Source organism: Protomyctophum parallelum (assembly GCF_964188405.1).
Source record: "Protomyctophum parallelum genome assembly, chromosome: 11".
Taxonomy (NCBI): Eukaryota; Metazoa; Chordata; class Actinopteri; order Myctophiformes; family Myctophidae; genus Protomyctophum; species Protomyctophum parallelum.
In genome coordinates, this window is record NC_139707.1 from 30,627,191 (window position 1) to 30,641,241 (window position 14,051).

Sequence of the window (14,051 nt, forward strand, 5' to 3'; positions counted from 1 at the left end):
GTGTACTTACATCCTCCTCTGCAGTTTGTTGTTCGGACGTCTGTAAAACAAAGAAATGAGGTGGGTGAGACGGGTACAGAAAATATCACCACAACACGAAGATGCTCCATTTGATTCCAAACACTTCATGGAGAGGGGGTTCGATATTTCACACATCCAATGGGGGACACTCGATACCATTTGCTTTAACAACCATGTTAAACATCGCTCTCATCCATAGGGAATTTGAATAAAGTGAATTAAATCGTGATAAAAGCTATAAACAAATCTCATTCCAAAGCCAAGAAGCTGGCGTGGAGATCCCTGGCCGGAAGAACCCCAATCTCTACTGTACATGGCTCTGGGGATCACAGAAAATGAGTAATGGCATGGGGAGAAATTGCTTTGTAATGTACGGATATTATTTATCTCTTTACAGACACGGCGGCTGCAATGGGGAAAATCACTCCCCGTGCCACGAGATACTCTTGAGGAGGTAACGGGTCCATTTCCTATGCAAATTGGTGTGAGTGCGCATGCAGATGGGATGGCTGATGGGGTTGGATTGGATGGGAACCACCCCTCCCCTTGATAAGAAAATCCTGTCGCATGATGGACGACACGGCTGGATGTGATGCACTGAAGCAGGCAGGATTCATTTGTAATACAGACCTGCTATATAGTCACAATAAGCAACACGCTACCGCAGGAGTACAAATAACTGTAACTAAAATAGTCACACTGTAACTCATAATAGCGGAATAGGAAGTTCAGTGTAGGATAGACGCATCAGTCACTCAATAAGTAATTTAACGTTGAAAACTGTCAACTCTTAGCTTCTGCTTACGATGTTAATATGCTGAGTGTACAAAAACTATCAGCAACCCCTGCTCCTTCCATGAAACGGGCTATGTTTACAACTTACTGGACGAGGAGTTGTGCACGTGGACATCCTTATCGAAGGGAGAGGGGAAAACACCACAAGAGTGACAAGTGATCATCATGCAAACTGCAAACATGTGTTCTCTCTGCAGTAAATACATAGCGGTTTTATGTTGCAGGCAGCAGGCTAATTTGTTGTTAGCCACCTATAGCCGAGCTCAACTCTGCATTGACTGTCGGTCGGAGATATAAAATAATTAAATGACCGCGTGGTGGTTTGACACTGACAGACAGATGGAGCAGCAGCAGCCAGCAGGTAGGAAACAGGTCGCCCATCTACTGCAGTATGAATCTGCCCGCTAACGTATAACGACGTGTGTGAGATATGAGAAAGAGAGAGAATAGTTATATAACATAATATAGTGAGAGAGAGAAAAAAAGAGTCACACTCAGAGGAGGCTGCAGTGAGAGGAATGCGGTGAAACGTTACGTTAGTCTATTATCTATTTTATCCCCTTTATTCTGACCTTGTTGATGGTGAGAAGCCTACTTAGGCTAAATAAATCCCATTTTGGCAAACTGAAAGAGCTCTAGCACTGTGCACTAAACACTCAAACACCAACTTGATACAGATCTAATATGTAGGCCTTCACATCCAAGATGGCGCCGGTAGGCGTGACAGCCTACCCTGACGTCAGCCTTGCATGCCCGATTACATGTTGGAGTTGTTTAGTCCATATTTTGTCTACTTCCAGTGTATAAGAAAATAGCTCTTTGTTTGGGTGGACACATAAACAAAGCCATGGGGACAGGAATACCGAGACAATGGATTCCCCTTAGCACAAATCCCCTCCGCTGCCCCCACGCCAACCATCCTCGAACCCACGGTGCCCAGCCACTCGGCACGTCACCTCCCTACCAGCTGGGAGTGCGAGGCCGAGGCTGGGGGGCCGATGGGCGGATGTGGTGTGCGACAATCCAACAAACCCCACTGACCAGCTTGGCCTGTTTCTCAGCCTTCTTTGCGGCTTTCTCCGCTTCCTTCTGCTGTTTCTTCAGTCCTTTCTTTGACTGGGCCTGCTCCTCCTCCTCCGCCGCCCTGCCAACAGGAAGACACGCACAACACAAACACTATAAGTCAACTTCCAGCTTCTATTCCTCAGCCTGGCTTCCTGGGAGGAAGTCGTCGGCCGGGTGGGAAAATCAATTTCCCGGGCCGTCACCACCTCGGCCCGGGCGGTGCGGCCTGCCCACCCGGGTCTCTGCTGGCTTTTTAAGTCTGCTGTTATAGCTTTAAAGCCATTGTTTTCACACACTTCCACAAACAGCTGTAGGCCCTGTGCGTGAGTGAAGGGGAGTCTCAAAAAAGTGAGATTAAAACTGGATAAACATGGAAACAGTCACAGCAGGCAGACTTTTAGATTTTTGCATTGGCTATTCAAAAACAGCAGATCTAAAGCTCAGTGTGTCACTCCGTGCTGCGGAGCAAGCTTATACATATTTTTAAGTGTGAGAAGCACTGATTTAGAAGCGGCCTCAGGTCTTAATAGGTTAATGCCATTGTTTTCACACTTTTCCAAAAAACAACTGTAGCCCTGTGTGTGACTGAAGGAATGGAGACTAGAGTCTTAAGAGGCAGAGCAGTTAGGTTAAACTGTATCAGATTCAATACGGCAGACCCCTCCCTGTGTGAACCTGGTGTGAACCATGCAGGGAGACAGCAGATTCACAAGGACTGTAGTCTAATCCACCGAAGCACCGAAGGCGTGGAAATAGATTATCCTGTTATGATGATAACACTTGACTCAAGCTTATCTCAAGGTAAAGGTGTCGTAATTTGACTAAATACGAGAAATGAATACAACATAAGAGCTGAGAAAGGACCTGAATTTAAAATGTAGACATCAGTAATGCTTTATTTTTTATTTTTTTGTAGTAATAAAAAACAATTTCGCTGCATAGAAATACGTATATTACTACACAATACACATACGTTTAATTGTAATTATTTGTAATTCATTAAGAAGAAATATTATTTCATTGTGAAAAGTCAGCAAATAATAAAACTCAATACCAAGTACTTGTCCCACCCATCCACTCAGTGTGAAATATGACACCATCATATCACTAACTGTGCTGACACAGCACAGATAAGACCACACTCAAGTACAGAAAAGAACTGTGCCCGACCCTGCAATTCTTTTTGCCAGTGGTGGAAAGCAACTAAAAATACATTTACTTAAGTACAATTTTGAGGTATTTATACTTTACTTGAATATGTCAAATATTCAGTACTTTTACTTCTACTCACAATGTGTCGCGAAGACTCTCAATATGACACATTGTGAGCTTGTACATCTGCTATTTTCAAAAGCTTTTTATACATTAAAAAATGTGTGAAGTGGGACATTCTGCATAATGACTGAGTACTGTTGAATTCCGGACGATTACTTGTAGCAGAGTACTTCTACATTGCAGTATTGATACGTTTACTTAAGTAAAAAAAGATATGAGTACTTTTGCCACCACTGCTATTTGCATCTACTCTGATAAAGCAAGCCTATATTTCAGCAGTGTCTACAGGACCATAATAGAAACAAGTCCCCAGGACTTTTCTGTGTTATCTTTTTAGCTAATAGCTTACTGTACCAGCCAGGTGCTGTTTACATTTCTGACTAATAAAGTATTCAAATCAATCAAGACCTAGAGGAAGCCTTTATGAAATATAGAGCTGCACTCATTTAGTCGCAGGAAATAACAAGAACCAATGGCCAACTATAAATAGTGCAACACAGTCTAAACAAAAACACCAGATCACACACTCAACTTCCGAATGGCTCATGAAAATATTACGTAGTATTTACACACACTTCCACCGTCCGCCCACGCTCTGATTATTTTGAAAGTGGACCTGTGGCTTGTAAGTAAATAAACTAACCATCCTCCATGTATGTGTGCTCTATACTTCTATAGTCTATAGCGGTGGTTCTCATAGTGGGGTCCTTGGGGTGGTTCTAGGGGGTCCCTAGCAGATGTAGTTAACTTTATTAATCATTCATTATAACCAAATGTTCACAAATGTTCATCAGAGCTTGTACATCTGCTATTATTAAATCTTATATTCTTGGGGTCCCTGAAACAAAACCTTTTTAGATGTGGGTCGGCAGCCAAATACATATCAACTTGGGAGTCGTTGAAATGAAAATGTTTGAGAGTCTATACTCTATAGCCACTATTTGTGGTTAGCCTTTACACATACAATCATGTTCTGTAACAAGTTACAGAACATGATAAATATCTAAGTGTTCAAAACAAGTATTATTTGATTTGATGAGGCTGGGCACTAGGGACACCCTGTATGAAACCGGACATTCCCGGTCGAACCGGTATTGTCTGGTATGTTAGGGGTTAAGTTAAGTGTCTTGCTCAGGGACACTTCGACATATATGTAGATAGATGGGTGAGCCAAGGGTCAAACCGGTGACCTTGTGAATACCAGACAGCCATCTCTCTACACACGCCACTACAGCTACAGCCACACTATGTCAGATATAACTACGTAAACAGGAACATCGTTGCTGTTGGTCAGAAACCTCTTAAGTTCTCCATATTTTCTGTAAATTAATGGCCTACTTGATCATACAACAGTCACACAAAGTAGCAAAAGCAGCAAAACTGCAAGCTCGAAACGCCGGACGAAGTGATGCGCTTTGCTATTGATTTTCTTCAACTTTTGCTATTTTTGAATTAAAATCCAGAAAACAGTTTTGGACACAATTTGGGGTTTCCACCTGACAAAGACGATATACTGTATATTTTGTAGAATTCTTGACAAGTTATCTGATCTCACACTATATTTTTACGTTTAATATTTTATATATCCTACTCTTATATTGCATACTTCTCTGGTTTCACTGTCTAGGAGCAATGTACCAAGTTAAATTCCATGTACAATATGTAATAACAAAAAAAGGGAGAGAGACAGATTCTGATTACAAACCAGACTAGCAATGTAATTTCCTGTTTACCCTATGAGGATTCTGATGACGAATGACTGTGTGGTGCAGCTGTGCTGCATGACACATGTGTTGGGCTGTCAATCCAGTGCACCTTGCAGCTGTCTATTCAATAGACAAACACGTGCTGACAGATGGACTAAGGAAGGACTTTCCTTTTTAACAAAACGTCCGTTTAGCTATAGTGATTTACCTCCTAGTTCTCATGCTCACGTGATTTAAAAATGTTTTTTTTTCTCTCATTTTTTTGTTTGTTGCACTTATTGCACTTCTTTAAAATCTAAAGTAAGATATATATATTAATATTAATAACATGTATTCTTATTATTTTTACTATTATTATTATATAATCCTCATAAATGTGATCAACTGATAAATGGGATTTGCCTGTCATATTACACAGTCAAACCTTCAGTATTTAGGCGTGCAACAGTTAAACACAAACTCAATACAACATTAAACGATTATAAATAATAATCGTGCGTTGAAAGTGCATGAAATCATTCCATTTTTGAGCTCTAGGCCCTCCTATGCCCTCCTTTGTGTCCAAATTTCATTTGATTGGCTGAGCACGGAATGTGATGTATGATGATAAGAGTGCCCCTCACTTTACACAAGTGTGATTTTTATTTTTACATACAGTAAGTGAAGTCCTGAAAGACAGGTGAAGTCCAACAACATCAACAGTTAACCAGAAGAATTGTGCAGAAGTCTTTTCTTCTGCGCCGATAAATCAACGGATGGACTTCTCCAGCGCACCTACAGTACCTCTTTTGTAAACAACAACACACCTAAAGTCCAGCAACTGTGCAACAACACTCAATATAAGCTCACATTAGTTACAGTTTCTGACAGAACTGTCTATTCCGTACGGCCATTTACAACCACCTAGGGACAAACACTGCAAAGCAGAATGCCGGCAATGACACCACTGAGGAACACGTGTTAAGTTGAAACGCATCAATCCGTTGCTCTGTCCGTGGAGTGGTAAATAAAAATCACACCCGTGTGAAGTGAGTGTTGCAACTCCGTGTGGGCTGGGGGGGTTCCAGACCCACAGGAACGCACCCAGGGTGCCGGCCCGATTCTGGCGAGCCGCCCCACGTCCGAAACGAATGAGTAATTACAGAGTTACCGTGTGGGGGTCCCTTTACTGTGCCCTCTACTATACTGTACTGTCACTGTACTGTACTGGCACACCTGAAATCACCATATATACAGTTAATATGTGTGCGTGTGTGTGTGTGTTAGGTTGCGCACAGGTGGTGAAAAACAACCATGCTGTTTTCGTGCTCAGACCCAGCCAGCCAGCCACCCACACACATAGCTCCGTAAGGGAGTGGTTGCACCACTCAAAAATGAAAACGTGAAATGTGAAAAGGACAATGAATTATTGTGTGATGCTGGCTGTTTTCTCAGTTATCATAGAACATAAGTGCCCAACAGTTAATTGAACTAATCAATTTAATCCATAATCAACAATTTAATATAATAATGGATTCCCATTTTTGGCATGTCATTATAGGCAAAAGAAATATGTGAAAACAACAGATCTACAAGCTCACAGCCCTCACTAGGGCTTAAGTGGTTAATCGATGTGTTGATTCATGTGGATCTTGTCAGCCACAGATGGCATGGCAGACATTTGAGCCACCAATTTATAATAAACATTCCAGTCCGTCTTCATACTGTTGAAAACCCTGTTCAGTTGAACCCATAGGCTGCTCATTGGCCAGAGGGGAAATGAACAAGACCTGACAGGTTCACTTCATACAAGTTGTTTACAGTTAACAGCATGTCAGATTTGTTAGCAAAGCTACAACACATTGAAGTGTGTATTACATTACACCTAAGTCTCATCATCTTAATGCAGTGGTTCTCAAAGTGGGGCCCCTTGATCTCTAGGTGTCCTTTGGGGGATTCCAGGGGGTCCCCTAGCCGCAATTTGCAACTATAGATTTTTTTTACAATGGGGATGAATCCAAATTGCTTTTGCAATATGCTTGTTTTTTTTGTGAATAAATAAATGTTAAACTCACCAACATTGCAGCTGTAGGGAAAGCTTGAATTATCCTCTTTCAATCTGCCAAGCGTTTGTTTCATAAAAATCCACCGTAGACATGTTATGAGCTACTTTCTATCAAAAAATTCTGTGCAGGTTATTCTTCTAAGTGTTTGAGTTTGGAAGCACTCGTTTTTATTAACGGGTCACGCTGTTGCCTCCTGCATTATGTGCAAATTCTGTAACAATTCGAAAATGTGGTACGCATGGCTGTTCAGTGACATCGACGAGTGCTTCCAAACGCTTGGCAGATTGAAAGAGGATCATTCAAGCTGCAATGTTGGTGAGAACCTCTTGAGCCCCATTACCACCACCGGCGGGGGCAGTGGCTGTCCACCTCATGAACAGCTCTCAGCGGGTAAATGGAGCTGGTCAAGGTCTCAGGTTCCAACTCTGATGTTTTCGATTTTCCCCCCTGGACCCCCCTGGGGTTGAAGAGGTTTTAATGTTGTTTAATACAAGCAGATCGCAAAAGCAATTTGGATGAGTGGGGAGTCAATGGAGGGAATTACAACTCTAGATTCATCCCATTATTTAAAAAATCTAGAGTTGCAAATTGCGGCTAGGGGTCCCCACCCAGCTAAATGACTGACAGCAGGTAGTAAATTGATGGACCCTTACCAGTCTGTCTAGGTGGGAGATATAGGGGAGAGAATTAAACATAAACACAAACATCTATTAAACATATAGGAACATACGGTAGTCACATACATTCTCCTGTGACTACCGCCTGTGAAACAGTGAAATTAAACTGTTCCTCAATGTTGATGAACCCAATCAAAGACCTTGGGGGTCCTCAAACCACACACACAAGTGCAATAGTATATGGACAAGTGCAATAGTATATAATAAATCCCCCATGGTCCCCCCTATGGATGATGAATTTGCACATGAACTTTGAACTCTGTTCCATCCATTTAATCGTGTGATTGTGTGGTCCTCCTTATTTTATCTACTTATCATTTTATTGGTGTATTTTACTATTTTTAACGGTTAACAGTTTTATGCCATGAAGTTGCCCCATCAGTGTTTCTTTGTTCTCTCTCTGTTGATACTGCTATGTGTTATGGTTGCACTAGACCTAGAATGCCTGTGATCATTTAATTATACTTTGTAAATTTTCATGTATCAGAGGCATAGAACGGTCCCACTTACTTTATGGTCGGGTTCCATATTGGCGGCCTAAATGTGATAAATGCTCCGTTTGTACTCACCCATTAAATAATTCCAAAGACGTGGAGTCTAGTTTTATATCCATGTGAAAGTTCTGGCACAAAACGTGTATTTAGTCAATTATCTCCACTTTTTCAAGAGATGCACACGGACATCTTTCTCTCCGGGCGAGGGGGGGCCGGAATGATCGATGAACTGATTTTACAAATACGTCCTGTTTACCACAGACGTCATCACCAATTGACCAGGGAAACACAAAAGTTTGCAGTCACACAATTGGCAGGTGGTGTGATTAATTACCCAGCACCTATCGCAAAGCACCTGCCAATTGTGTGACTGCAAACTTTTGTGTTTCCCATGTCAATTGGTGATGACGTCTGCGGCAAACAGGACTATTTGTAAAATCAGTTCATCGATTGTTCCGGCCCCCCTCGCCCGGAGAGAAAGATGTCCGTGTGCATCTCTTGAAAAAGTGGAGATAATTGACTAAATACACGTTTTGTGCCAGAACTTTCACATGGATATAAAACTAGAGGACCATATTTCACTCCACGTCTTTGGAATTATTTAATGGGTGAGTACAAACGGAGCATTTATCACATTTAGGCCGCACATGTTAAAGTTCTACCACAAATCAAGGAGGGTGTACTATGGCTCTTGTATGTGAAATACTGTACATACTGTATGTAACAACAAGAGCCGTTCTAGGGCTATGGTTGCACTAAACAAAATGTTGTTGTTGTATGTCTCATACAGTGATAGCCATGGTTCATGACTCTCGTATTCATACGAGAGTCATGAAGAAACTTCACCCTGTTTTTTGCGCTCGCTGCATTTACAAGATTTCCGTATATATAAACATTCAGATTTCAAATATAAAGTACTCACAATTTGTCCCACGGGTGTTAGTTAGTAGCAGCACCAGCGATTAGAATTTCTGCATCCCGCGTTGTTTAATAAAAAGCATTTTTATCCGAGGTGTTATTTTGCCATTGGCTTTCAACTACGCGCCCCTATCGGTCGGGAGGAGGGTGGCACTCGGTGTGTTCGATATAGGTACGCTGAACGCCCTGCCAATACAGACTAATAGGCGAGTGCGCTCCCGGTGTGAAACTGTGGATTTCCCAAACGAACCCCGTTTGAAAAAAGTATCCGGGGAGCTCGGACAAAAATGCTTTTTATTAAACAACGCGGGACGCAGCAATTCTAATCGCTGGCGCTGCTACTAACTAACACCCGTGGGACACTTTGTGAGTACTTTATATTAGAAATCTGAATGTTTATATATACGGAAATCTTGTAAATGCAGCGAGCGCAAAAAACAGGGCAACGTTTCTGCATGACTGTCATGATAATTATCATGGCAGTCATGTTCCAGGGTAGCCCTCCAAGCAGAACCCAAATGCTACTGAAGTTTCTGACTTTTTGACGACACAGAGCATTGCGTCCTGTTGCATCAGTACAGTGCCACCTGGTACGCAGACTACATAAAACATAAACACCGTGTTTATGGCCTGTCTGCGCTCTTTGACGAAATGTTTTCGTGTGAGTGTTTCTGAATATGTGAAGTATAAGTACCCATACATGCCGCTGCGAATATCTCCTGTGGCGCGGAAGCCGTTAAGTATTTTTAATCTTTGTTTGACCGATTTGGTCGCTTTGATTCTTCTCTTCCTTCCTTGTTTATTGACACCTCATTGTACCGCCTATCTGGCTAGCTAGTGGCGCTATAGACCGATTCCGTACCGGTTTCATGGTCGCAGCCTACGTATTTCCTGTAGACGGACTCGACATAGCTGCGGGGGTAAAACCCTCACCAGGCGCACCTCTTCCACTACAGTGAACGGCAGAGTGACTGATGTTAGTTTGCCTCAAACTTTACTCCTTTACCTGCTTTTTTACTAACACTAACATTACAAAGATGCCCAGAACATCGAGATTAACCTGTGTAGTTTATGGCTGCTCCAACAGTAGTGGCAACATAAAAATAAAAATAAAACGGAATGTCTAATATCCACCGCGATGGCGGAGACCAGAGCTATTGAGCAATGGTTGAGACAAAGCAGTGAAAGATACATAACGCCAGTCTTACCCAATACCAAATACTTCTGTTTTATTAACACAAGGCTGCTGTACTTTATACCTCATACTTTAAATGCTTAGTATGAGGTATAAAATACAGCAGCCTTGTGTTCATAAAACAGAAAGATTGGGTATTGGGTAAGACTGAAATTATGTATCTTGCAGGATTCTTCACTGCCTTGTCTCAACCATTACTCAATGGCTCTGGTCTCAGCCATCGCGGTGGATATTAGACATTCCGTTTTATTTTATTTGTTATGTTGCCACTACTGTTGGAGCAGCCATAAACTACACAGGTTCATCTCGATGTTCTGGACATCTTTGTAATGTTAGTGTTAGTAAAAAAGCAGGTAAAGGAGTAAAGTTTGAGGCAAACTAACATCAGTCACTCTGCCGTTCACTGTAGTGGAAGAGGTGCGCCTGGTGAGGGTTTTACCCCCGCAGCTACGTCGAGTCCGCCTACAGGAAATACGTAGGCTGCGACCATGAAACCGGTACGGAATCGGTCTATAGCTATGACAGAGCAGATCAGAGGCAGGGACGTAGCCGCACAAGCCAACCGCACACCGGGAGGCGGTACAATAAACGGTAAACAAACAAGAAGAAATGAAGCGATCAAATCGGTCAAACAAAGATTAAAAATACTTAACGGCTTCCGCGCCACAGGAGATATTCGCAGCGGGATGTATAGGTACTTAAAGTTCCCGAATTCAGAATAACTCAAGCAAAAAAAGGCTGTCACACGCCGCAGATAGGATCTTAGAGAGCATGTTTACTTCCGCGTTCCGGAATTCCCATACGAAAATATAGTCATGACCAGGGACCCAACATAAAACTCGTCCAAATTTCAGAAAAGCTTTATGTACTATGTAGGGTCCCGAAAGGGGCTAGTTCCAGGTCTAATACAGTGACAACCTTGAGGACCACCGTCGTAAAGGACCTGGCGTCAACAGACAGACTTTTAACACGTCCTCATCAGGTGACAGGTCCTAGTAGGGAACGTATTGGGGCTATAGTCCTCAATGAACAACACCTTGCAATGTGGCTGTGGCTGACTGATGTTGGCATTAGCTGAAGCTGTCATTGTGATTATCTTGTGCATTGAGCAACGTGCTGCTGTTGGAAATGCGTTTTGTTGCACATAGTGGTAGTTTCTATCTAGAAGTTGGATAAATTGTAAGATGATGCAATAAACTGTAACGATAGCAGCTATAGCGCTAGCATCATAGGCTAGCATACAATTGCTACATAATAAGTAGCAGAACGTGCTTTTTAGAACTATCGTCCACATGTATGACTTGTATTTTTCTCTTACCCTCCTTGCACCTCTTCTTTTGTCATCTCAAGTTGTACCCGTGTCTTGTTTGTGCAGAAAAAGCAGTTTGACAGTTGTTAGAAGGAGAAACAGCTGTTCACTCAGTCAGCATGGATGTCGGAAGGGAACAGGGAAGGAAGGACCAGTATCGGCGACGCGCAGAAGAATACCGTTTTGTTTTAGATCCGACTAGAAACAAGCAGAGGACGCAATTCATTCCATGTGATTTCAATATCACTTTGTTCAAAATTAGATATTTTAATTCAGTACTTCTATCTAGATAATGACAATAAATAGATATTATCATATAATATCAGAAATATTAATAATTTGACTATTCAATCTTCTTCTCTTACATTTTTAATGGGAATAACAAAAACGGTGGAGCTTGCATAAACAATTTACCCACTCTTTAAAATTGTGATGTTACAATAAAATAGTTGAAAAATGACATGATGTTTGTTGAAGATAAGATAAGTTAACCCAAATGTGTTCATTCCCATGGGGAAATGCAGGCTAAAGGGGAAAAGTAGCGGGATAGGCCTAATATTATTATCACTCTACTTCACTTTTCATAATAAGGATAAAATAAAGATAAAATAATATCAACAGACTTCTAGCCATACAGAAAAGGTGAACTAAAGATGAATCAAAAAGATGATTCATTGATTCATTGATTCATTGATTCATTGATTCATTGATTCATTGATTCATTGATTCATTGATTCATTGATTCATTGATTCATTGATTCATTGATTCATTGATTCATTGATTCATTGATTCATTGATTGAAGCGTTTATTAACAGTTTTGGAGAATTACAGTACATTTCGAGCACAACTCAATACAAGACTGTTAACTGTGGAACACTATAAAGCATTACACTTTTTTACAATAGGGTCCACCATGTTCAATTCATCACAAGACCTCAGTTTACAATTTACAATTCAGGCATTTTATTTAGCAGACACTCTTAATCCCTGTGACTATAAGCAAGACCAAAACATGGTAGCTAATCCATCAAAAATAGTAATCAAGAATCATACGCCTAAACAGACTAGTGGAATATGATATCTATAGGCCTATAATGAAACTATGCGTATACACTGACTAATGCTATCTAAGTTACATAAGTTGAGCCTTTGCATAGGCCTACTGTAAGTTCATCGAGGTTAGGGCAAGTACTAGCCTACGTACGGCAAGTTTGAGAACCAACCACTGACAACTGCACTGGGTCTAACTGAGTAAATGTACTATCTCACCTATACATTTGTATCGCCAATGGATGAATGGAATATGCAGACTATGCAGTGAATGTGATACCTTATGGCATATAATATTACACACTTATTGAATAATTCATTTCAAAACCATTCATAAATGTAGGCCTATACAGCCTGTAGCCTAATAGAAAATAGCAGATCGATGCAACAATTAATGCAACCTGTTGTGAGCTTGTAGATTGGCTATTTTCCCTATATTTAAAATTTAAAGTATAAAATAGGGTTTAAGCAGTCATTATGTGGGCTATCCCTTGTCATGAAATTCCTTTCACACCTTTGGGTCGAGTGCATTAATTGCATGCAGTGGCCTTTTGACCAGTGAGCACGTCACAGTTGGAGCACAGTAACGTTGGTGAGGGGTAATTCAAGTCATTTCACAGGCTGTTGGCCACAAGAGCTCCTGGTGCAGGAAATGGCCTTCCTGCCGTTCAATTCCCAACCAAAACAATGTCACCATTAATAATAATAGGCCAGTGCCCAATGAGAATCTCTTGTTTGTTGCTAGTCCACAGACTGGGATATTATAAGATAATTTAACATGGTGACATCTCCCCTCAATCATTTTGATTAAAAGAACAGCCAAAATTAGACCGACACAGGCAGCACATGCATGCACCAGGTCCCAGGTTCCAGTGTTAAATGCCACAGATATGCATAGGCTATTGCTAATGAATCTTAAGCAGAACCCGTTTCCTGATGCTTTCAACAGCTCCTTCCTTTAACCCAGTAAAGCAAACAACAAGAAGAAAAACCCCACACACATTAGACGCCTCTCAATAGGTTGTTAAATCAAAATATTTTGACGGTTGGAGTTTGTTTAAAGTGATATATGTCAGTGCAGTGTAGATTGCATGGGAAAATGATAGAGAGCCCAGATGGTTTTGATTAAGATTTGATCATTACTAGGTATGCTTGCCTGGTCTGTCTTTGAAAACAAACAATTCAGTAGCCTATATAGTCTAATAGTGCACCAGACTAAGTGGAGTTGTTGATATGGCCGAGGCGAGGGAAATCAGGGAATTCATACAGCCCTTGAAAAACAATAGTGGAATGTTAGTGTATGAATGTACAGTTTGAGGGATTTTTTTAACAACAAAAAGCTAAACTTTTACAAATGAACAAAAGATCATTCCCCCTGATCTTTGGGTAAAATTCTCGTAAGGAATGATGCAGTGTTGTAACTGACATAATTATGGCACTAACACATCCTTGGTTACGAAAGAATTCCCACAATGTAACAGTGTAGTATTATGACTCCA

At 41.2% G+C, this 14,051-nt stretch overlaps 1 protein-coding gene across 1 annotated transcript in view; it reads right to left on the minus strand.

The window, feature by feature from the left end:
- Positions 1–11,650, minus strand: part of dars1 (aspartyl-tRNA synthetase 1) — a 38,074-nt gene extending 26,424 nt beyond the window's left edge. The window contains exons 1-3 of the mRNA XM_083776527.1: positions 11,510–11,650; positions 1,858–1,960; positions 11–40 (exon numbers count right to left, since the gene is read on the minus strand). Coding sequence (XP_083632653.1) covers positions 11–40; positions 1,858–1,960; positions 11,510–11,535 — 159 coding nt within the window. The 5' untranslated portion in view covers positions 11,536–11,650. The remainder of the gene's footprint in view (positions 1–10; positions 41–1,857; positions 1,961–11,509) is intronic.
- Between the last annotated feature and the right edge of the window lie 2,401 nt (positions 11,651–14,051).